General features: G+C 41.6%; 1 protein-coding gene across 24 annotated transcripts in view; it reads left to right on the forward strand.

Moving 5' to 3' along the window:
- MYT1L (myelin transcription factor 1 like) overlaps positions 1-24,186 on the forward strand; it is a 380,619-nt gene that overhangs the window by 298,497 nt on the left and 57,936 nt on the right. For 21 of the 24 annotated variants that reach the window (XM_073336127.2, XM_073336123.2, XM_073336134.2 and 18 more), the window contains one exon: positions 348-416. In XM_073336127.2, coding sequence (XP_073192228.1) covers positions 348-416 — 69 coding nt within the window. Of the gene's footprint in view, positions 1-347; positions 417-8,828; positions 10,638-11,436; positions 12,080-24,186 lie in introns of those variants that run through there. The other 3 variants (XR_012157935.1, XR_013635539.1, XR_012157936.1) reach the window with 2 other exon arrangements.

Raw genomic sequence — 24,186 nt, forward strand, 5'->3', positions numbered from 1 at the left:
TTTGTGTGTTGTATAAACGTCTTTTATTTTTAAATAGATTACTAAAATTTCCAAAGTTTTCTTAAGCTTTTTGAGTAGTTAACCCAGGGATCACAAATATTTTTGTTACATTTTACTACATTGTAAAAACAAAAAAAGTTCATTTACATTATGTAGTATTGGAAGTAAAATGTATATCTAAATATATTCAGAGGGTTAACTATATTACAAAATTCAATATTACAGCACTTGCCCCATCGCTTTTCTGCATTACAATTTTTAATTTTTACTTTTTATGTTGTGATTGTTTGGGAGAGTTTAGCTTTTAAGGAGGTTGACTTACTTGGATATCCTGCCATGTCTTACAGTCTGTCTGGCTGCCCCTTGGCTGACAAAAGCATTCGAAGTATGCTGGCCACAAGCTCACAAGAACTCAAGTAAGATATAAACAAAATCATTCTGTTTACACATTTATTTGCTCAGCAAGTGCATATAATTATGACAGACGCTAGATATGCTATTTGGAAAAGTACTAGCTAATGTACAGGAACTGACCATGCTTGGAATTTCCACTGAAATCAATAGGAGATCCATGCAGTGATTGGGCCTATAAATAAGTCTATTTCTTTGTTATTTCTTTTGTGCATAGAGTACACATTAAGGATGGGCAACTTCAGAAATTTTGCCGTCCCAGTCAGGACAAGCATCCAAATTTTGGAATCCCTTCTCAAATTTATCTAAACTATCTAAGTCTCTTGAAGTTATCAGTCTGAGCTGGAACTATCAAGAGAACAGATTCCAATAGACTAGTCTGATTCCAAAATTGGCAAAGCAATTATCTGACTATTTCAGAACCTCCAAGGAAGGTTTATTTCCAAAATAAATAATAAATAAATAAATAAAATAATTAAAGGTCCATGCTTAGGGTGTAAGGAGGAGGTAGGCTTTTTTTTTATGGAATCTGAACCAGTTCTCCTATCCCTAATTCATGTATTGTTCTCCCCAGGTTTGTATCACTATTATCAGCCTAATGCATTGCCTCATTTACCTACCTTTTTCTAGAGTTTTCTTTGCTATTCCTCTGCATTTTTTTCTCTCTACAAAGTAACAATTTCAATACTTCAGAGTGAAAATTGTAAGCAATAGACATTAGTTTTTTTAAAGTATTATGTTGAATTATTCAATTAAAATATAAAGAAAATCCTGTAGTTTTGTCTATGCTGAAATAGGATCTTTTAATATTGGCAACAATTAAATATATTTATATATGATTAGTTACTCTGTTCTGATTTTTAAAAAATTAATAATCTAGGTTATACAAATAGTCTTTGTGGTTATAGTGAGAAGTCCTACCAAGAATTCTGTAACCTCCTTCAAAAATGTGCATGTTCTGTTCTGGTCAAGCAATACTACAGGTCCAAACTGACTCTTCTCCTGCAGCCAGAGCTTTGGCTAAAACTGTGCACATGGAAAGGCTGCAGGATTGGATAGTTATGTGGTATTCCTCAACAGACCCCAAACACGTTGTACAGAGGGACAGATATTTAAAAGTAAGGCGGCAAGAATGGGAAGGGACAGCATGAACAAATACTTGGTGATGATTCCTGACCATGCTGAGGAGTATTCCAAACATTATTGAGCGGGGGGCTACCTTTGCTGCCATGACTAGCATTTTCTTGAGATTCATACATGCATTGTTGGGAGAACAGACCCTAAAGCCTAGGAAATGTTTCAGAAAGTCAGCTGCTAAGGCAGATTGCTCCCTAGATTTGTCTAACATAGCCAGTGAGTTCTCATGTGGGGTAAGAAAATCACTTTGCCTAATTTAAAATCCACTCCAAATTTACAGGTTTGAATGTTCAACTCAAATGTTATTGGGATCCCATTCCACTTAAAGACTGTGGGATGTGTGGGGGCAGGGAGGGAGCATGCATGGAAAAAGTCAAGTGAAAGCAGAGAGTGAGAAATAGAGTAAAGTGAGGGCAGAGTGATTCTTGGACTCAGAACCACATGGTGGGTGTGCAGGAGGCTATCTGCAGCCATAGTGGTTGGAGGCATCATGCCTGCATAAGGCAAGCACAGACAGGATGACTGTTGGGGGAGCAGGGACAGTGTGTTTACTATAGGTTCTTGCTGCTGCTTTAGAAAAGATGCAACATACAGAGACAGTTTAGGTGCCTGAACCTGGGATGTCCTGCAGCAGCACAGAGGTGCAACTGGAGGGAAAATTCTACTCAGCCCTGAGCTACAGCATGTCCAGTATAGATGGAACCATCAGGGAATTTAGTTGCTAAGATCTATGAAGTCCCTACTGAGCATGTGTGAACTGCAATTTTGAAAGGCCAGATTTGGACAGGTGTTCATAGGGATGCACAAGGCACATTCCTGACACAAAGGTCACTCCCTTGCCAAACATCAAGTCTCTGCTCCTAAACATGGGTGCGCTAGAACTTTTCAAAGGAAAGTCATCAGAACTTTTTTTAGCATGGACAAAACAACTTATTTTTCCTTAGCATCATACCTGGAAACAACTAAACTGCCTTGGCTGAAACATTCATACATAACATATATTCATACATAACAACATAAATATTCATACATAACAACATAAACAGCCTAGGCAGACACCTAGCATAGAAAATTTCAGCCCAATGGCTTAAATTGTGGCAAAGGTGTAAGAGTCTGATAATGTGATGTTGGACAACCTTAATAAAAGGCAGTTGCACATGCCCCACCTGTAATTCACATATGTAAAGGTGATATTCATTTAACCAATTAATTTATCATTCACTTTTGATCTACCCTATTACCACTAATGCATCTTCTTTGGGCTAGTTCTAACATTCCTTACACCTGAACAGCATCAAACAGCTACCATTTTTAAAAAGTCAAACTGCCAGAGAAATGTTTCCTTCTTTCCCCAACTGTAGAATTTCCCTCAAAAAAATTACACCTGCCTGAGCCCCAGAATAGGTAATATTCAGTTGTGTGCCAATGATGGGTCAAAGGGTTGGTATCTCTTGTCCCTGTAGGACTAATAGCTTGCATACTATCCCATTGGAAAGGAGAGATTCCCAGGTCGCTTTTAGCACTTGCTTCCTGCCCTGGAAAAGCCCAGAATAGCAGAATTTAACTATAGGACATTTTTATGTATAAAAAGATCTGTTTTAGATATTTTTGAAAGTTTTTCTCTCTGTAGCTATATATGTAGATATAAAGAGAGAGAGATTAAAATAATGTTTTATATCATACTTAGTTTAGCTATCAAATTTTCAGAATTTCTCTCCCTCTAAGCCTGAAAAAATGAACAGATCTTAACAAAGTTACTAAGTCTACTAAATGCAGAAATAAAGTCCAATAAAATGTTTTAAATCTCTAAATCATTTGTAAATTATTTTTCTCTAACACATGATAGAGAATATATGATACTGTAGTGTGATATAAAGATTTTATTGCTGGATTGTACCGTTTGGGATGACCTGCATAACTCACTCATGGCTTTGCCATTCATGGGTAATGTGACAAATCTTAAACTCATGCAGATAAAACCTTTATGTGGCATTCTACAATTATGTATTCTCTGTTTCTCTTTTTCACTCACACAAATATGTGTAAAGTAATTTTCAAACTGGAATTCTGTCAGGACTCCATACCTCGCACACCTGTGCAAAAGGTGCTATGAGATATTTAATGAGCATTATTGGCTGTATATTTGCTCTGGAAGGCAATCTTCCAAGTTCACCACCATAGACACTACCCACACTTTTTGTCACACAAACTGTGTGTCACGAACAGTTAAGCATGTTTATTTGCTGTTCTCCACCTGTGTTTCAGTTTTTCTTTTCCCACATCCCCTAAACAGACCAAACTATTCATAAAGGGTGAAATTCTACAAGCATTTCTATAACCTGGCACACTTCTGTGCTGAAATCTGCACTAGCTCTCAGTATAAGAGTTTGGAGGAGAACAAGAGAGTTGGGTAGTATAGATCCAGTATGTATGTTCAAAAGGGAGACAAATCATTGGTTACCTAACTTGTATTGCAGTTTTTGCAGAACTGGTTGACATATTTGTATATGCTGAACTCACTCCTCTCCTGTAGTCTTGCTCCTCCTCTTTCCCTCTCCTGCATGGGGAATAAATGAAGAACGAACACAACTTTTTCGTCTCTCATCTGCCTAGGAGTGGACTCCCTGAGCTTGTCCACCTGTTCCTTCCTGGTTTCAGCCCCTCTCCTAGTATCCTATTTACTTATGTATATGCCCAACTGGCTTATAGACAGGTCACTGATAATTAAATAACTGAAATATTCAAAGTAGTGCTGAGTTATATATAAATATATAAGACAATTGTTTTTAAGACATAAGTAACATCAAAAGAGGTGGTTATTGGAGACTTCAAGGAATTTTAAGATCTTAAAATGGACAAAACAGTATAAGCATCCAAATCTGTTGATGGCTAGAGCACAGTCTATTTTGATTAATTATTATGTTGATCTTAATGCATTTTGTCTCTCAGTGCTATAGTCTAAAGTAATTGGGGTCCTATAAATACCATAGAACAGATTGATAGACAGGGTCCGGAACAACTGTGTTATGGCAGCTTTCTGAGGCATGAAGCCATATTTTCACTCCATGGAGAATAATAGAGTTGGCCAAACTCTTTCTTGACATCCACCCATTTCAGTTTGCAGTGGCAGACTGGAGAATTTCATGCTGATGGATGCCATGCAGTTTATATGACTCTCCATCCACATAAAGTCTGAGCATAAACATGTCTCTCTCAGGAATAGAACTTGGTCCAATAAAGGATATTACCTCACCCACCTTGTCTCTCTAATATCCTGGACCGACAGGGCTACAACAACACTGCGTACTGTGACAGGGTCGGGCCAGATGGCTACAGGAGAGTAATCGAAGGCAGATATATTAGCCCTAGGTTAAGTAGGTCCCTTTTCCCTGGGTAAGGTAACAGGGAAGGTTCCAGAACAATCAGAAACCTTCTGGAAACAATTAAGACAGACAGGCTGATTAGAACAGCCAATCAAGAAGCTGCTAGAATCAATTAAGGCAGGCTAATCAGGGCACCTGGGTTTAAAAAGGAGCTCACTTCAGCTTGTGGTGTGCGTGTGAGGAGGTGGGAGCAAGAGGTACTACGAGCTGAGAGTGAGAATGTATACTGTTGGAGGACTGAGGAGTACAAGCATTATCAGACACCAGGAGGAAGGTCCTGTAGTGAGAATAAAGAAGATGTTGGGAGGAGGCCATGGGGAAGTAGCCCAGGGAGTTGTAGCTGTCGCACAGCTGTTCCAGGAGGCGCTCTAGACAGCTGCATTCCACGGGGCCCTGGGCTGGAACCTGGAGTAGAGGGCAGGCCCGGGTTCCCCCCAAACCTCCCAACTCCTGGTCAGACACAGGAGGAGTTGACCTGGACTGTGAATTCAGAAAAATGACCAAGCTGAGGGCTGCCGTGAAGCTCCAAGACGAGCAAATCCGCCAATGAGCGCAAGACCCACCAAGGTAGAGGAGGAACTTTGTCACAGTACATAAATGTGAGCCACACATGCATAGATCAGATACAGGTGAAGGCAGTTACAGGGTTTGATCAATAATCTTCACTACTAATGGAATTTCTTTGGCTCTTAGTTCCCAGTTACTGGCACCAGCAGAGAAGACTTCAGTGCTTTTAAGTGTCTCTGAAGAAATTAACATCTGGCCTGAATCCAAGACTTTCCAGTATTAGGTTACAGGCTATAGTGTTGGTGAAACACAACTTCTTTCTTAAAAGACAAAGAGATGCTGGATTGAATATTAAACCTCCCTATGATGGGAGAGCAATTAGCAGCCACAAACAGTTACAGATATAAAGTTTAAGGTGAAAGGTAAAAAGTTCAGTTGTTAAATACAATTTTTAACCTTAACATAGTTTGTTTCCTACCACTTACAGTGACTTAAAAACTGCAGTCTTGTAGAATTGTAAACATTCTTAAAAAGTGAAACAACATTCCCCAAAGTTTTAGAAGTAACTTAAAAGAAAAACTTTACTTCAAAATTGATTAGTTGATTTAAAAAAGCAATCATTTGAATGGTTAATAAACCAGTCCAAGCCAAACCAGTCCTCTTTCTTTCTGTGCCCAGTCAGCCAGGGCATCTGTGCAGCAGTGAGTTCAAGGAAATAACATACCTGTTTCAGATAGTACTTTCAGGTGGATTTGTCATTTAAAAAATAACCACACCTTTTATATGGCTCTGTGTAGGTTGGCCATGCTAAATAAGTCACCTATAATAAGACATATTACCAAATTTAACATTGTTTCTCTAAGGTCATTTCTCTGTCAAAAACTCATGTGTGCCTTCTTCTGTTAGAGGAAATGTTAGTTTCATATGATTATATTAAATTAGCCTGATCTCTAAGATGTTTGGGGATCAAATATGTCCCCAGAAAATTGGATGCTTATCTGAACTTCCAATAGTCCTCCAATCCCTAAACACGCCTGTCCCTAAGCAGATTTTCACTATGTGGAATTGTCTTCTTGGGGGGGATATCTAGTGTCCTGCCCCTCTGGCATCTTTAGGGGAGGAAGGCATTCTCATCATCCTCTCTGTGCTGAAGCCTCAGGGCTTCTACTTTCCTTGTCTCTCTCCATGGTAGGAAGGTGGGCTCAGGGCTACTACTGTTTTCTCCACTCTGAAGGTGGAGGATCTTGTGGTTTCCTTTCCCTCATTCTTATGTGACTTTTTGCCCTAACTTCCACATTGTTGGATACCCAACCTCTACACTCCTCCAACTAGGTCTTTCCATCTCCCTGGGAATCCCATTCCCCTTATCCCTTTTTCTCCCTTCCCATCTGTGTCTCCCTTGTGAGTGTCTCCCCTTAACTCCTGAACAGGAGGGAGAAATGGGCCATTCTGCACCTCTCTGTATCTCACCCACCCCAGCCAATTACTGCAGCCTTAGAGTGCGGGGTTAGAAACTGCCCCTTGGCTGGTGAATATTCAGCTTCCCCAGTTGTTCTCTTAGCCCATGTGCTGATTTCTAGCCTCCAGCAGAGACCATAGTTGCTGAGAAAGGGAGCAAGGGAATGTAAAAGGAGCTGATTGACACAGGCCTCTGGTTGATTCCCACAGTGGCCCCTATTGGCAGCAGGCAAAAATTATGTATATGTTTTTAACAGCTTAGGGAAAAAGATATCCAGGGGCTATGGCCAGGACTGCAAATACTCAGGACACTCCCAGCCAAAATGGGGCAGCTGGCAAGCCAGTGGTAAATATGGTGCTTGTTATTGTTTTTAATTATTCATACTAACCAGAGGACATTTGGAAATCTTCAGCCAAATCCTCACTCAAAACTCCCATTGACTTCAGTTACCCAGACCAGCTTGCTTTAGTGGGAGCTGAATGAGTAAGGATTGAGTAAAGGCAGCAGGATTTGGCACAGAACACGTAATTCGACAATAGTTAAAACCTGGATCCTAGGCACTGGGTCTTAGGCCCTTGATGGTGAAGTTCGAAGACGTCAAAAATAGTTCATGGTCCCAATTAATCAATAAAACAAAGGTGCAAACATTAGAAATATGTTTCTTTAAGCAATATATTTAGGGCCAGATTGTGATGGGGTTTTGCTGGGATTGAAGGGGAACAGACGAACCTCCCCAGCTTGGTTAGCTCATGCAAGGGCCTGTCCCAGTTGTTTAAGAGAGCTCAGGGACTTCTCTTTCATTGTGGCCCTAGAGACAGCCAGTATTCCAAAGAGCTATAAACTAGTATCATCAATTAGTAAAATGCGCCGATGGAGAACTCTAGGAGGGCGTGAGGTTGATGACTTTGAACCACCGCCAGATAAGTAGATTATTCTTTCTCTCATTCTCAAAATCTCTAAACTTTGAGAGCTTTCTGATTACATGGCCACTTCTTGTTCTCAGAACAGTTCCTTCTGCAATGGCAGGTCTGGAGACTGAGGTGGATCCACCACCTAGAACTTGTATTTGCCATTCCTGGTATTTTTCATTGTCACTGACTGAATCATATGTTACTTCTGTCAGCACAGAAGCACCATCACTAGCATTTTGGATACCCACAAGAAATAGATCACCAAAGTTTTCATTCATTTTTTTTAGTGTTCTTCTGTTCCTCCTGTAGGGAGGACCTTGCTGCAGATGAGATAAAGTTTACACTGGCAGGTTGCCAGACACTTTTCTGTAAGGATTCTAACATTTTCTCTCACCTGCGTGGCTAACTGTTTGGCATTCTTGTTATAGCATTTCTTCTTCTCTACTTTCTTAGATTCTTCGTATCTCTTGAGGTTTAATTGTTTTTGACTCAATAAGCTTGCTAGAAGTTGGCACTGAAGTTGTTGTCCTTCTGCCTACTGAGTATCTGAAGTGGTGAGCCTAGTAAATAAATGTGGGGTGTATTGCAATACTTTAACAATGCTGACTATGGACCCCATGAATCTGCCAGAGCTTTTTTTTTAATGAAGTTCTTTGATGTTTGAACTTGACTTTTATGTTCATAAATTTGATTGTAAGGACTTGATGTGATCTACTTGAACTGATGTTCAAAGAAAATTACCAAAATGAGGCATTTATAGATTGTTGGCCATTATGTGTTGTTTACTCATCTGGAATCATATGGTGAAAAAATTACAGTTTACATTGTATTATTACATTGCTGCTCAATATGTCGTGTAAAAGGTTAATTTAAAAAACAACTGAGTAATATTCCACCAGTAAGAGGTAATCATTTCCATTTCATTCAAACACATCTGTGCCAACCTTGGGCCAAGTGCAATCAGGAATCTCATGTGGTTTCAGTGGGTTTTTTGCATTCTGTTTCCTGTATTTATTGCAGATTTCCGCTTGGATACCTTATCTTTGATGGCAGCATGCATGCCTGGCCAGAACAGAACATCTTGGGCTCTGTTCCTGCACTTCTCAATACTCAAATGGGCACTGTAGGTTATACCTAGCATTTCCAACCTCATGTTGTGTGGTGCTATGACAATGTCCTTTGTACAGAATCCCATCATATGCAGCAATTTCATCTCTATAGTCACAATATGTTTTTTTTTACTTGGAGGTGCCTGGGCTTTTCCTGTTAGCCATCGTCTAGAATAACTTGCTCAAGCTCTTGAAAGGTTGGATCATTTCATGTTTCTTGCTTGAATTTGTCTAATTTTGTATCAGAAATGGGTACTTGAGTCATATTTGCATAAAACCCCTCTTCCTTGTTTTCACTGTTTAAAAGCAGCTTTAAGAGCATGCCTTCTATGAGAAGCTCTTTACCAGGCATTTGCATTCCACTTGCATTTCTAATGCTGCAAGGTACTCCTCATAGGCACAGGATCTGTCAGCATGAAGTAGCTTTGCAATTTCTCTATAATTTTCTGAAGTCTGGACTGTGCTTTGCACAATGGTCCCCTGTAATATCCCAACAGTTTATGGTCTGTTTCTACATTGACTAATTTTTGCCGATAACAATATTCATGAAATCATTCACAACCAAAACCTATTGCCAGCATTTCTTTTTCTCGCTGGACATAGTTCTGTTGTATTTTAATCAGTGCTTTAGAAGCATATGTCATTTAGACATCATCTGGCAGAAGCACAGCCTCAATCCCTGTGGGCTTGCATTGATTTAGGGCAATATTTTGAAAAGTCCCTGGCTGACTTAAGAACCTATGTCCCATTTTCAAAAGTAATGTAGGCATTTCGGAATCTAAGCCCTGGTCTACACTAGGAGTTGAGGTCGAATTTAGTAGCGTTAAATCGATTTAACCCTGCACCCGTCCACATGACGAAGCCCTTTGTTTCGACTTAAAGGGCTCTTAAAATCGATTTCCTTACTCCACCCCCGACAAAGGGATTAGTGCTGAAATCAGCCTTGCTGGGTCGAATTTGGGGGTACTGTGGACACAATTAGATGGTATTGGCCTCCGTGAGCTGTCCCAGAGTGCTCCATTGTGACCACTCTGGACAGCACTCTCAACTCAGATGCACTGGCCAAGTAGACAGGAAAAGGCCCACGAACTTTTGAAATTCAATTTCCTGTTTGGCCAGCGTGGCAAGCTGCAGGTGACCATGCAGAGCTCATCAGCAGAGGTGACCATGATGGAGTCCCAGAATTGCAAAAGAGCTCCAGGATGGACCGAACGGGAGGTACGGGATCTGATCGCTGTATGGGGAGTGGAATCCATGCTATCAGAACTCCGTTCCAGTTTTCGAAATGCCAAAACCTTTGTCAAAATCTCCCAGGGCATGAAGGGCAGAGGCTATAACAGGGACCCGAAGCAGTACCGTGTGAAACTTAAGGAGCTGTGGCAAGCCTACCAGAAAACCAGAGAGGCGAACGGCCACTCCGGGTCAGAGCCCCAAACATGCCGCTTCTATGATGAGCTGCATGCCATTTGAGGGGGTTCAGCCACCACTACCGCAGCCGTGTTGTTTGACTCCTTCAATGGAGATGGAGGCAACATGGAAGCAGGTTTTGGGGACAAGGAAGATGATGATGATGAGGTTGAAGGTAGCTCACAGCAAGCAAGCGGAGAAACCGGTTTTTCCAACAGCCAGGAACTGGTTCTCACCCTGGACCTGGAGTCAGTACCCCCCGAACCCACCCAAGGCTGCCTCCCAGACCCGCCAGGCGGAGAAGGGACCTCTGGTGAGTGTACCTTTTAAAATACTATACATGGTTTAAAAGCAAGTATGTTTAATGATTAATTTGCCCTGGCATTCGCAGCTCTCCTGGATGTACTCCCAAAGCCTTTGGAAAAGGTTTCTGGGGAGGGCAGCCTTATTCCATCCACCATGGTAGGACACTTTACCACTCCAGGCCAGTAGCACGTACTCAGGAATCATTGTAGAACAAAGCCTTGCAGTGTATGTTTGCTGGTGTTCAAACAACATCCATTCTTTATCTCTCTGTGTTATCCTCAGGAGAGTGATATCATTCATGGTCACCTGGTTGAAATAGGGTGCTTTTCTTAAGGGTTTCAGAGTAACAGCCGTGTTAGTCTGTATTCTCAAAAAGAAAAGGAGTACTTGTGGCACCTTAGAGACTAACCAATTTATTTGAGCATAAGCTTTCGTGAGCTACAGCTCACTTCATCGGATGCACCCAATGAAGTGAGCTGAGCTCACGAAAGCTTATGCTCAAATAAATTGGTTAGTCTCTAAGGTGCCACAAGTACTCCTTTTCTTTTTCTTAAGGGGACATTCAGAGGTGCCCATTCCTGCTGGGCTGTTTGCCTCTGGCTGAATAGAAATGTTCCCCGCTGTTAGCCACGGGGAGGCGGGAGGGGCTAGCCACACGTTGGGGGGAGGCAAAATGCAACCTTGGAACGAAAGCACATGTGCTATGTATGTAATGTTAACAGCAAGGTTTACCGTGAAAGAGTGTACCCATTGTTCTATAAAATGTGTCTTTTTAAATACCACTGTCCCTTTTTTTTCTCCACCAGCTGCATGTGTTTCAAGGATCACAGGATCTTCTCCTTCCCAGAGGCTATCGAAGATTAGAAGGCGAAAAAAATGCACTCGCGATGAAATGTTCTCTGAGCTCATGCTGTCCTCCCACACTGACAGAGCACAGACGAATGTGTGGAGGCAGACAGTGTCAGAGTGCAGGAAAGCACAAAATGACCGGGAGGAGAGGTGGCGAGCTGAAGAGAGTAAGTGGCGGGCTGAAGAGAGGGCTGAAGCTGAAAGCTGGCGGCAGCGTGATGAGAGGAGGCAGGATTCAATGCTGAGGCTGCTGGAGGATCAAACTAATATGCTCCAGCATATGGTTGAGCTGCAGGAAAGGCAGCAGGAGCACAGACGGCTGCTACAGCCCCTGTGTAACCAACAGCCCTCCTCCGCAAGTTCCATAGCCTCCTCACCCAGACGCCCAAGAATGCAGTGGGGGGGCCTCCGGCCACCCAGCCACTCCACCCCAGAGGATTGCCCAAGCAACAGAAGGCTGGCATTCAATAAGTTTTAAAGTTTTAAACTTTTAAAATGCTGTGTGGCCTTGTCCTTCCCTCCTCCACCACCCCTCCAGGTGCTTCTCTCCTCCACCACCCCTCCTGGGCTACCTTGGTAGTTATTCCCCTATTTGTGTGGTGAATTAATAAAGAATGCATGAATGTGAAGCAACAATGACTTTATTGCCTCTGCAAGCGGTGATCAAAGGGAAGAGGGGAGGGTGCTTAGCTTACAGGGAAGTAGAGTGAACCAAGGAGCGGGGGGTTTCATCAAGGAGAAACAAACAGAACTTTCACACCGTAGCCTGGCCAGTCATGAAACTGGTTTTCAAAGCTTCTCTGATGCGCATTGCGCCCTCCTGTGCTCTTCTAACCGCCCTGGTGTCTGGCTGGGCGTAACCAGCAGCCAGGCGATTTGCCTCAACCTCCCACCTCGCCATAAACGTCTCCCCCTTACTCTCACAGATATTGTGGAGCACACAGCAAGCAGTAATAACAGTGGGAATATTGGTTTCGCTGAGGTCTAAGCGAGTCAGTGAACTGCGCCAGCGCGCCTTTAAACGTCCAAATGCACATTCTACCACCATTCTGCACTTGCTCAGCCTGTAGTTGAACAGCTCCTGACTACTGTCCAGGCTGCCTGTGTACGGCTTCATGAGCCATGGCACTAAGGGGTAGGCTGGGTCCCCAAGGATACATATAGGCATTTCAACATCCCCAACGGTTATTTTCTGGTCTGGGAATAAAGTCCCTTCCTGCAGCTTTTGAAACAGACCGGAGTTCCTGAAGATGCAAGTGTCATGTACCTTTCCCAGCCATCCCACACTGATGTTGGTGAAACGTCCCTTGTGAGCCACCAGAGCTTGCAGCACTATTGAAAAGTACCCCTTGCAGTCTATGTACTCGCCGGCTTGGTGCTCCGGTGCCAAGATAGGGATATGGGTTTCGTCTATGGCCCCACCACAGTTAGGGAATCCCATTGCAGCAAAGCCATCCACTATGACCTGCACATTTCCCAGGGTCGTTACGCTTGATATTAGCAGATCTTTGATTGCGTTGGCTACTTCCATCACAGCAGCCCCCACAGTAGATTTGCCCACTCCAAATTGATTCCCGACTGACCGGTAGCTGTCCGGCATTGCAAGCTTCCACAGGGCTGTCGCCACTTGCTTCTCAACTGTGAGGGCCTCTCTCATCTTGGTATTCATGCGCCTCAGGGCAGGGGAAAGCAAGTCACAAAGTTCCATGAAAGTGCCCTTACGCATGCGAAAGTTTCGCAGCCACTGGGAATCATCCCAGACCTGCAACACTATGCGGTCGCACCAGTCTGTGCTTTTTTCCCGAGCCCAGAATCGGCGTTCCACCGCATAAACCTGCCCCATTAGCACCATGATGCCCACATTGCCAGGGCCCGTGCTTTGAGAGAAGTCTGTGTCCATGTCCTCATCACTCTTGCCGTGCTGACGTCGCCTACTCACCTGTTTTCGCTTTGCCAGGTTCTGGTGCTGCATATATTGCTGGATAATGCGTGTGGTGTTTAATGTGCTCCTAATTGCCAAAGTGAGCTGAGCGGGCTCCACGCTTGCCATGGTATGGCGTCTGCACAGAAAAAAGGCGCGGAATGATTGTCTGCCGTTGCCCTGTTGGAGGGAGGGGCAACTGACGACATGGCTTACAGGGTTGGCTTATAGGGAATTAAAATCAACAAAGGGGGTGGCTTTGCGAGAAACTGAATGGCCCCCATAAGGATAGAACTCAAAACCTCAAGGATAGAACTCAAAACTGGGTTTAGCAGGCTGTTGATTTCATGGAGGGAGGGAGGAGAAAATTAATACAAAACAAATCTGGTCTATTTCTTTTTTTGAGCCACTTCATCTATCTTTATACATCTTGCTGGCAGCAGACTGTGCAGTACGACCACTAGCCATCATCATCTCCTGGGTGCTCAGCAGAAGACGGTGCAGTGTGACTGCTGGCCATCATCTTCTGCTGGCTGCTGATTACAAGACAGTGCACTGCTGGTAGGACTCAATCGCCATGAGACGAAACTTAAAAGGGAAATGACCTGGCTGAGTCACTCCCATGTTTGCTCAGGCGCCCCGGACCTCATCGAGGTCAGTTAAAAGAGCACCCTGGACTACGTCAACGACGGCTACCAGTCATACTGCACTGTCTGCTGCCAAAAGGCAATAAACTGCTGCTGTGTAGCAATGCAGTACCGCATCTGCCAGCACCCAGGAGACATACGGTGACAGTGAGCTGAGCGGGCTCCATGCTTGCCGTGGTATGGCGTCTGCACAAGTAACTCAAGAAAAAAGGCGCAAAACGATTCTCTTCCCTTGCTTTCACAGAAGGAGGGAGGGAAGGGGGGCCTGACGATATGTACCCAGAACCACCCGCGACAATGTTTTAGCCCCATCAGGCACTGGGATTTCTACCCAGAATTCAAATGGGTGGCAGAGACTGCAGGAACTGTGGGATAGCTACCCACAGTGCAACGCTCTGGAAGTCGACAGTTGCCTCGGTACTGTGGACACACTCCGCCGACTACAGGCACTTAGAGCATTTGTGTGGGGACACACACAATCGACTGTATAAAAACGCTTTCTACAAAACCGACTTCTATAAATTCGACCTTATTTCGTAGTGTAGACATAAGTCTCATTGACCTTCAGTGGTAGTTAGGCTCCTAAGTGCATAAGTCACTTTTGAAAATGGGACTTAGGGCTTGTCTACATGGTTCATTGGTCTGCACCAGAGGGGTGTAAATTCTAGTGCACACTAGCGTATTGTGCATTAATTGGTCTGTGTGGACCCTGCTGGCATGCACTAAAAGTTCCCTAGGGCAAGTTAATGTGTGAAAGGGAATTACATTAATGTGCACTAGGGAACTTTCACTGTGTGCCACCAGGTGCCACATTGGCTAGTTAGTGCACAATACACACTAGAATTTACACCCCTCTGTTGCGGACTCATGCACCGTGTCGACAAGCCCTTAGGCTCTTAAACCATTTAGGTACTTCTGAAAATTTTCCTTTTAGTTCTTAGGCTCTTTATTAATCTCAAAATATTTCAGCACTGATGCTTCTGTAATAATTTATTTCAATCTCCAAAAGCTTTCCTCCTATCAGTCATCCCAGTGCTATTCTGAACTGTCCCCAAGCAGCATTCTGAGGGGAGCAATTGTGACGAATTAGTGATGAATTTGCTTATATATGTTAACATGCCCATGAATCTCTCTAAGGCCTCCTTGTCTTGGAATCTTTCCATTTGTACAATTGCTTCCACCTTCTTTGGGTTTGTCGCTGAGTATGTGCCCTACATAATTTGTTCATGTTCAATTCAAGGGTCTTTTCTTTGGCACAGTGCAATCTCTCATTGTTTTGTTGATCATTTTTGCCTTAGATCAGCAGATCATAAACAATTGCTTCCATCCCATTCAGATCCTCAAAGATCTGGGGCATGATGCAAAGTGCTGAGGCAATCCCAAAGGGAAGTTACTTAAGCATGTATTTACCAAAAAAGGAGTTGCAGAGTTTTGTACTTTCTGTTTTGTGTCAGACCTGCCAAAACCCTTAGGTTGCACCCCTAAAACTACTCTTGCATTTTAAAGTCTAGACACGCTCATTCAAATCCACAGGCGGTGTAAGTTAGCATTGCTCCATTGACTTCAAGGGACTGTCACTGATACACACCTGCTGAGGATTTAGCCATATGTCTTCAGCTGTTCTTGTGGGTTAGCGTTAATGTTTGGTTGCCTTACTTAAACCAGGTTTCAGAGTAACAGCCGTGTTAGTCTGTATTCGCAAAAAGAAAAGGAGTACTTGTGGCACCTTGGAGACTAACCAATTTATTGCTTATGCTCAAATAAATTGGTTAGTCTCTTAGGTGCCACAAGTACTCCTTTTCTTTTACTTAAACCATAAATCCTTAACCTGTTTGATTTTAAAATGGAGACCATACTATTAATTCAGTTGGTTTCTATATTTGTACAATAACATCTAATTTTGTCATCTGGTCAAGTTCACCTTTTTTATTTCATATCTCATTACTAATGAGACTTTATATGGTGCATATATTTTTGTGGTACAATTATATCTATATCAGTGTGTTGTTTTATAGCCTTAATATATATTCCAGTCCTTTAAACATCTTATCATATTCTTTAAAAGTATTTTTAGTATCTTGTTCAGTGGAACTTACACAGACATTTGCACACTACTCTCTAGTCCTAAAACACATACTTTTTACACTTTTTCCAAATCTGCTGAATGATTTTACTTCTTCTACAGACATGCCAGTGTGGCTTCACCACATGGGCTCATTTTTTGCCCACTCTCTGGGACAAGGTTTGTTGTTTTATTTGAACATTGGCCGTCATTAATCTTTTTGTGTACACTGACTCTGCGTACTTTGCACTTTGCTCCAGTACTGATTTTCACATTAATTTTATTCATTTATTTTCAACGTGTCAAACCAATGTGTTGCATAAACATGCTTTGTAAATTATTGAGATTCAATAAAGAGTGTTGATTCATCATCATCATCATCATCATCATTGTAGCTTTTTCATCCAGCTGTTTGTTCATGAATGCATTTTGTTTTATTATTTCTTTGCAACTTGTGCTGTGAGCAACACACTTTTGTAAAATGGTTACAACTGACTATGCCATGACCAAGGTCCCATGAATTCTGCAGTAAGCTAGATATAAATTCAATGACAAAGTGTGTGGATTCTGTGGCACTCCAATGCAGTGCACTGGAAGTTCTGCAATGAAATCATTTAAATTTAAATACTGAAGGTTTATTTTTAGTTAAGCCACTAGGAAAATAAATGTCAGGACAGTGGCCATTTTCTTTTTTGCTATTCCGTTTATTTTATGGTGTCTCCCATTATCACATCTCAAGTCCCATAGAGTTTTCAACTGATGACATGTAATTCCATCATAGAAAATATCAGTGGAAGCTGTGGTTTGGCTGCTGTGTAGCAGAGATTTGGAGATTTGTGAACCTGGAGAGGAAACAGAGGCAATGTGGGATTTGGGGCATATTATTGTTATTATTACTATTATTATTATTATTTATTTGTTCTTTGTATTGCAGAAGTACCTTGAAGCCCCAGTTATGGGCCAGGACCCCATTGTGCTAGGTGCTGTACAAACAGAGAGTAAAAAGACAGTCCCTTCCCCAAAGATCTTATAATCTAAGTAATTTATATTTAAGTATATTATATATACGTATATTAGCTACATGTTTCTGTTAAAATGATTAGCAGTGAAATAGTAAATATTATGGACATTTAAATGTCATCTTTGGGTTTCAGAGTTAATACCATATTTTGATGACTGAGAGGAGTTCATACTCCATAGAGCTATTATTTCAAGCTGTCTGCAGACTCAGGAACACATCACTATATCCATTTACAATTAGTGCATGATTTCAAGGTTATCTTTACCACCATTGGGGCTAGAAACTTTTTTTTTTTCAAAAATAAAATAGATTCCGAAGCATTTTTCTGAAACAGGGAATGGGAAAGGGATGGATTCCACATCACATTCTGTGGCTTTCTTGGTCATACCTTCCTTATAGATAAATAGTGAACTTGATTCGCAAGGCCAGTCAATCTGATACCTTTTTTTTTTTTTTTAAATCTTTACAGGTTCAGTCCTGCTAACTCTCATTCACAAAAGAAGGTCTTCAATGATGTGAAGACCTAATCAGGGACCTGATCCAAAGCCCATTACAAATCAGTGAAAAAGCTCCCATTGACATCAATAGACTGGATCTGGCCCCATATGAGTAAGGGTTTGGAGGATCAGGTTCTATTCCTGTGAGTGCTTAGATCTCCCTGAGCAACAATATTTTAATGACAGGTTTCAGAGTAGCAGCCGTGTTAGTCTGTATCCACAAAAAGAACAGGAATACTTGTGGCACCTTAGAGACTAACCAATTTATTTGAGCATAAGCTTTCGTGGGCCACAGCTCACTTCATCGGATGCATAGAATGGAACATATAGTAAGAAGATATATATACATACATACAGAGAACATGAAAAGGTGGAAGTAGCTATACCAACTGTAAGAGGCTAATTAATTATGATGAGCTATTATCAGCAGGAGAAAAAAACTTTTGTAGTGATAATCAAGATGGCCCATTTAGACAGCTGACAAGAAGGTGTGAGGATACTTAACATGGGGAAACAGATTCAATATGTGTAATGACCCAGCCACTCCCAGTCTCTATTAAAACCCAAGTTAATGGTATCTAGTTTGCATATTAATTCAAGCTCAGCAGTTTCTCCTTGGAGTCTGTTTTTGAAGCTTTTCTCTTGCAAAATTGCCACCTTTAAGTCTGTTACTGAGTGACCAGAGAGGTTGAAGTGTTCTCCTACCAGTTTTTGAATGTTATGATTCCTGATGTCAGATTTGTGTCCACTTTTTCTTTTGTGTAGAGACTGTCCAGTTTGGCCAATGTACATGGCAGAGGGGCATTGCCGGCACATGATGGCATATATCACATTGGTAGATGTGCAGGTGAATGAGCCCCTGATGGCGTGGCTAATGTGATTAGGTCCTATGATGGTGTCACTTGGATAGATATGTGGACAGAGTTGGCATCAGGCTTTGTTGCAAGGATAGGATCTTGGGTTAGTGTTTTTGCTGTGTAGTGTGTGGTTGCTGGAGAGTATTTGCTTCAGGTTGGGGGGCTGTCTGTAAGCAAGGACTGGCTGGTCTCCCAAGATCTGTGAGAGTGCTGGTTCGTCCTTCAGGATAGGTTATAGATCTTTGATGCGCTGGAGAGGTTTTAGTTGGGGGCTGAAGGTGATGGCTAGTGGCATTCTGTTATTTTCTTTGTTGGGCCCGTCCTGTAGTAGGTAACTTCTAGGTACTCTTCTGGCTCTGTCAGTCTGTTTTTTCACTTCAGCAGGAGGGTATTGTAGTTTTAAGAATGCTTGATAGAGATCTTGTAGGTGTTTGTCTCTGTCTGAGGGATTGGAGCAAATGCGGTTGTATCTTAGAGCTTGGCTGTCGACATTGGATCGTGTGGTGTGTCCTGGATAGAAGCTGGAGGCATGTATAAGTATAGTGGTCAGTAGGTTTCTGGTATAGGGTGGTGTTTATGTGACCATCGCTTATTAGCACAGTAGTGTCCAGGAAATGGATCCCTTGTGTGGATTGGTCTCGGCTGAGGTTGATGGTGGGATGGAAATTGTTGAAATCACGGTGGAATTCCTCAAGGGCTTCTTTTCCATGGGTCCAGATGATGAAGATGTCATCAGTGTAGCACAAGTAGAGTAGGGGCATTAGGGGACGAGAGCTAAAGAAGCGTTGTTCTAAGTCAGCCATAAAAATGTTGGCATACTGTGGGGCCATGCATGTATCCATAGCAGTGCCGCTGACTTGAAGGTATATATTGTCCCCAAATGTGAAATAGTTGTGGGTGAGGACAAAGTCACAGAAGTCAGCCACCAGGTTTCCCATGTCATTATCGGGGATACTGTTCCTGATAGCTTGTAGTTGATCTTTGTGTGGAATGTTGGTGTAGAGGGCTTCTACATCCATAATGGCCCAGGATGGCTGGGTCATTACACATATTGAATCTATTTCCCCCACGTTAAGTATCCTCACACCTTCTTGTCAACTGTCTAAATGGGCCATCTTGATTATCACTACAAAAGTTTTTTTCTCCTGCTGATAATAGCTCATCTTAATCAATTAGCCTCTTACAGTTGGTATGGCTACTTCTACCTTTTCATGTTCTCTGTATGTATGTATGTATGTGTTGTGTATATATATATATATATATATATATATCTTACTATATGTTCCATTCTATGCATCCGATGAAGCGGGCTGTAGCCCATGAAAGCTTATGCTTAAATAAATTTGTTAGTCTCTAAGGTGTCACAAGTACTCCTAATATTTTTATGGAAAGAAAGCAATATCATAGGGCCAAAGTCTGTTCTCTCAGCTCATGCCAGTTGAGTGTACAAGTCCAAAAGCAGAATTTGCAGACTGTATTCTTGCCAAAAGCAGTTTCAGATGGTGTCTTTTGTTTCATGAAGGAATGCTGTCATAGATCAGAGCCAGCTGAACAATTAGTTTTTTTAGAAATAGTGTATAATTTTTATAAGTTATTAGCTGGTGAAATACATGTAGTTAGAGAAATACCTTTTGTCTAACTTCCATTTAATACTGTGGACCTTTGAGTCTGAGATCTGAATAACAGTTAATACATATAAAACAATAGTACATCTAGATTATATCTATAAAATGAATTGCTAGTTTAACTTCGCTGGGCCTGAGTCTGATCCCATTTGCACCAATTTTACAACAGAGTAACTCCATTGACTTCAGTGGAATTACTTCTGATTTACACAAGAAGAGCATTTGGCCCATTATCTCAAATGTCTGTTAAAATTCCCATGAATGTTAATGTACCACAAACTTAGCAAATTAGTCTTAAATCTCCATCTAAATGTATAATTTAGAATGATCTTTAAAGCCATCTTATATTAACTTCAAGCTTGAAAGCTTTTGTTTTATGACAGTGACAGTGATAATGTCATTACCGTTTTTAAGAACCTTTTTTTTTCGTTTATGTACATCAATGACTATATTTTTAATAGTGGAGTAAAGTGGATATTGTGAATAACTTATTAAGCCCAAAGTTCTCTCTTTCTGGCAGCAACTTGTATTCATAAATTGACCCTTACAATCACTTTCTGTGTCACCACTTTCTAAGATTTGCCCCTTCTTATGGGTTCGATTGTGCCATGGTGGCATAACCCACAGTAATGGGAGGTGTGAAACTATAACACCTGCAGGAGCATTATTGTTGGATGCAGTTTACAACTCCCTGAGCAGCCAGACTACACCCTCTCAAACACCACTTTGAGATGTTGTGATCTCCTTGGGGTTAAGGGATGAGTGCAAGACTGGAATTCTGCCTGGCCGTCATTCAGGCTGCACAAGGGAATCAGGAAGCTAATAAAGCTCCTTTCCTCACCACACAATGTGCATCCTGTGTGAGACTCTCATACTTTCAGCAGGGTGAAACGGCAACATATTTTATGTGGATATGCATTTGTATTTAAACCAATCTCTTTCAGCGGGACTCATGTCTTTTACATCGTCCCATATTCTAATGATTAAGTTAACTGGCAGGAATGTTTGCTGAGATGGTGAATTTTGAGAAAATATTTTCAGAATATAAATTTTGAATTGCAAATATTCACCCCAGAAACAGGATTCTAAGGTTACTCCAATCCAATCAGGAAAGAGAAAAATACTGTGCAATGTTTGTGTCTGATCAAAACTAATCCACTCAGCTTAAATTTAGAATAGTTGTTCATAAACATTTTGTTACAATCACAGAAAATCAATAAATGATTTTGAAAAAGAAATTTTGGAAAATCAAAAAACACATTGGTATTTTGCAAACAATCAATAAGGCTGAACTGATCAAGTAAAGTATTATCAATTGTTAGCCCACTTCTACTCATATTGGTATTGACAAGAGGGAACCAATGCAATGCTTAGATGCCATGGTGACAGGTGTCTTTGAAAACAGATTCTTAATTTGTATCTGAAATATTTTTCTTGCAGTGGCTCTTTCTCATGGCTGCTTTTCTATTTTTGCTCTGGGCCCTAAGGTGTATTAGAGTGTGGGATCTTTCTCGTTCTGTCTACTTTCCCAGAAGAGTATGAGCAAAGTGTTTATAACACAAAGAGCTAGTTTCACAGTTCCATTGTTCTACATAACCGTTTATCCCTGTTTATAACCTTTGGCCTTCCTACTGCTCTGCATAGCTGTTTCTGCAACCAATTCCTGCTGCTATTAAAATGTGGAATCAAAGTGGTGCATTCTTACTTGAGCCCTGTGAAATGTTCTGCACAAAAAGGAAAGCTTTATCTTTTCATCATATTTGCAAAAAAGCAAAAGTTCTGACTCTTTTACCAGGAGGGTTTTTGTCTCTATTTACTTCAAAGAAAAAAGCAGTTGGTACTGAAAAAGCAAGGAGATCAAAGTGAAGAAGAGACATTGGAGAGCATTATACAACACAGTGTCATAGTGCTGTTCACAGTCAATGACACCTCACAATGCTATTATTACTAAGACACTAGCCTAATCCAGCCTTTGTGTAAATGGATCCAACTCCTTTTACTTCATTGGGAGTTGTGTGGGCGCTCGGTACCTCTGAAAATTAGATTAAACATTTTCAAAAATATCCATTACTATACATTTTTTTCGATGTCCGAGTAGAGCCAAGTAGGTCCTCTTGAAGTAAATAAGAGCTATGGGGCTTAATCTCCCTGAAAATCAGACCCTAGGTGTCTTAAGTCACCCACACCAAAAGTTATTGAGTGTTCTTGAAAATTTGGCCAAGAACTAGTACAATGCCGCACAATGAATCAGAAACAGAGCAGAATTTAGAGCTGAGATCTCCTTTGCCTGCATCCCTACTTTTCACTAGAACACATTGCCTCACAATGTGGTATAATTCACACTTGAAAAAAGGTGAATGAAAACGTCATCAGGACAAGGCATACAAAGCCTCCCTCACTTGGATCTCCAGTAATACATGCAGGTCTAGGGGAAAGTTATTTGTTTTTGTAAAGTGAGAACGTGCCATTTTTCACCCTTCTCCTACTGACTCTTCACCCCTGAAATAGAGAGCACCACCTCTGCTTTTGCTGTCTGGGGAAACCAGACTCTCAAGGCTCTTCTTAGCCTACATCCTCCACATGCCAACCTGCCCCTGTCACCAGATGACAAATCCTTTCAATGAAGGGATATATGTATATATATCCAGTGGAAGATTTAGAATCTGTTCAATATTATAACTCTGGGGCACAGTGGCACCTCTCAAGGTTGCTATCAGGCAGTATGGTGATTCTGTATGTAGGAGATAATGTCATTATTTTATTTTACTTCCCCAAGGAGTAGTTTTAAGATGTTGTCAGGCTGAGGAGTATTTTTAATACCAGACCAGTGTTAAATACCCAACTTTACCATATTGAATGTAGATTGAAAGTCAAAGTAGTCCACCTTTTAGTAACTCTGCTGAAATAGGGGCTAAGATACAAGTTCCTGTTAACGGAAGGAAGACTACAGGCCAGCTACATTTTTGTCATGTGGGTCACATTTTCTTGGCAGACTTTTAGGTTCTCCCAAAGTCAGTGATGAAACTTCCATTGTGACTCAATGATATTCACAATACCATTCCTTTATGGCTTAGCTGCTAGATTGGTAAGCCTTTTCTTGGAGCCAGGGTACTTATAGTTTGCACTTCATTTAAAAAGAGTCAGAAATATCCCCGCTTGACTCTCAGACCCAATCTTGCAAATTAACATTAGATGAAGTACTCTTGAAGGGACAGCTAGGGACACTCTTGAAGGGACACTTTGTTAAAGTAGGTCTTTTCTCTTTATGCCCTGCCCCCATTTGACCTAGTGGCCACAGTCCTTTTACTCACATAGTGCTCCATATGATTTTAAAGGCATTCTTGGATCTGCTAGTGGAATGACTCTTTCTTTTCAAACGAAAAAGAGAAACACAGAATAGCTCAGGCATGCCAAGCCTCCATATGCTCTTTCTGTTCCCCAGTTCTCTATTGCAGAAAAAGAAAATGTTAATGGATTGACAGCACTGATCACACCAAAGATGAAATATAAGTTGTTAAAAAAAATGTATTACTTCTGCCTTGGTGTTGCGGATGTCAGGGGCCCCAATTGTACAAGCTGCTGAGCACTTCCTGGGAGGTGCTGACCCATGGATTCAGTGAGAGTGAAAGGTACACAGCACAGCCCAGAAAGCTTTTAGCAAGGCCCTTACTTCTGTGAGCTTCAGAGCCATTTGTATTTGTTTCAGCTATAAAGAACAAAGGAGCAAAACAATTGGGAAACTGACAATGGCAGTGTCAGCAGCACACTTAGAAATAGCACATCAAGAGATATGCTACTGCTTGTTGATAAGTTTCACAGGTGTGTAAGGCAAGGAGCAGACTACAGAATCCCCTCCCCAGTCTGTAACAACTGTGTCAGTCTATTATTAGGAAATTATACCCAAACCTACATTAGGGCAGGATTTTCAAAAGCATGCGGCATTTGCCTAACTTTTCTCCCTTTTAAATCAATGGTGGAACTCTGATTGACATCAATGGAAGCACTTAACGCAAAAATAAATGCTTTTGAAAATCCAGCACTGTAGCATGTAATAATGAAACCACCAACACATCCTAT

This window comes from Lepidochelys kempii, chromosome 3, assembly GCF_965140285.1.
Source record: "Lepidochelys kempii isolate rLepKem1 chromosome 3, rLepKem1.hap1, whole genome shotgun sequence".
Taxonomy (NCBI): domain Eukaryota; kingdom Metazoa; phylum Chordata; order Testudines; family Cheloniidae; genus Lepidochelys; species Lepidochelys kempii.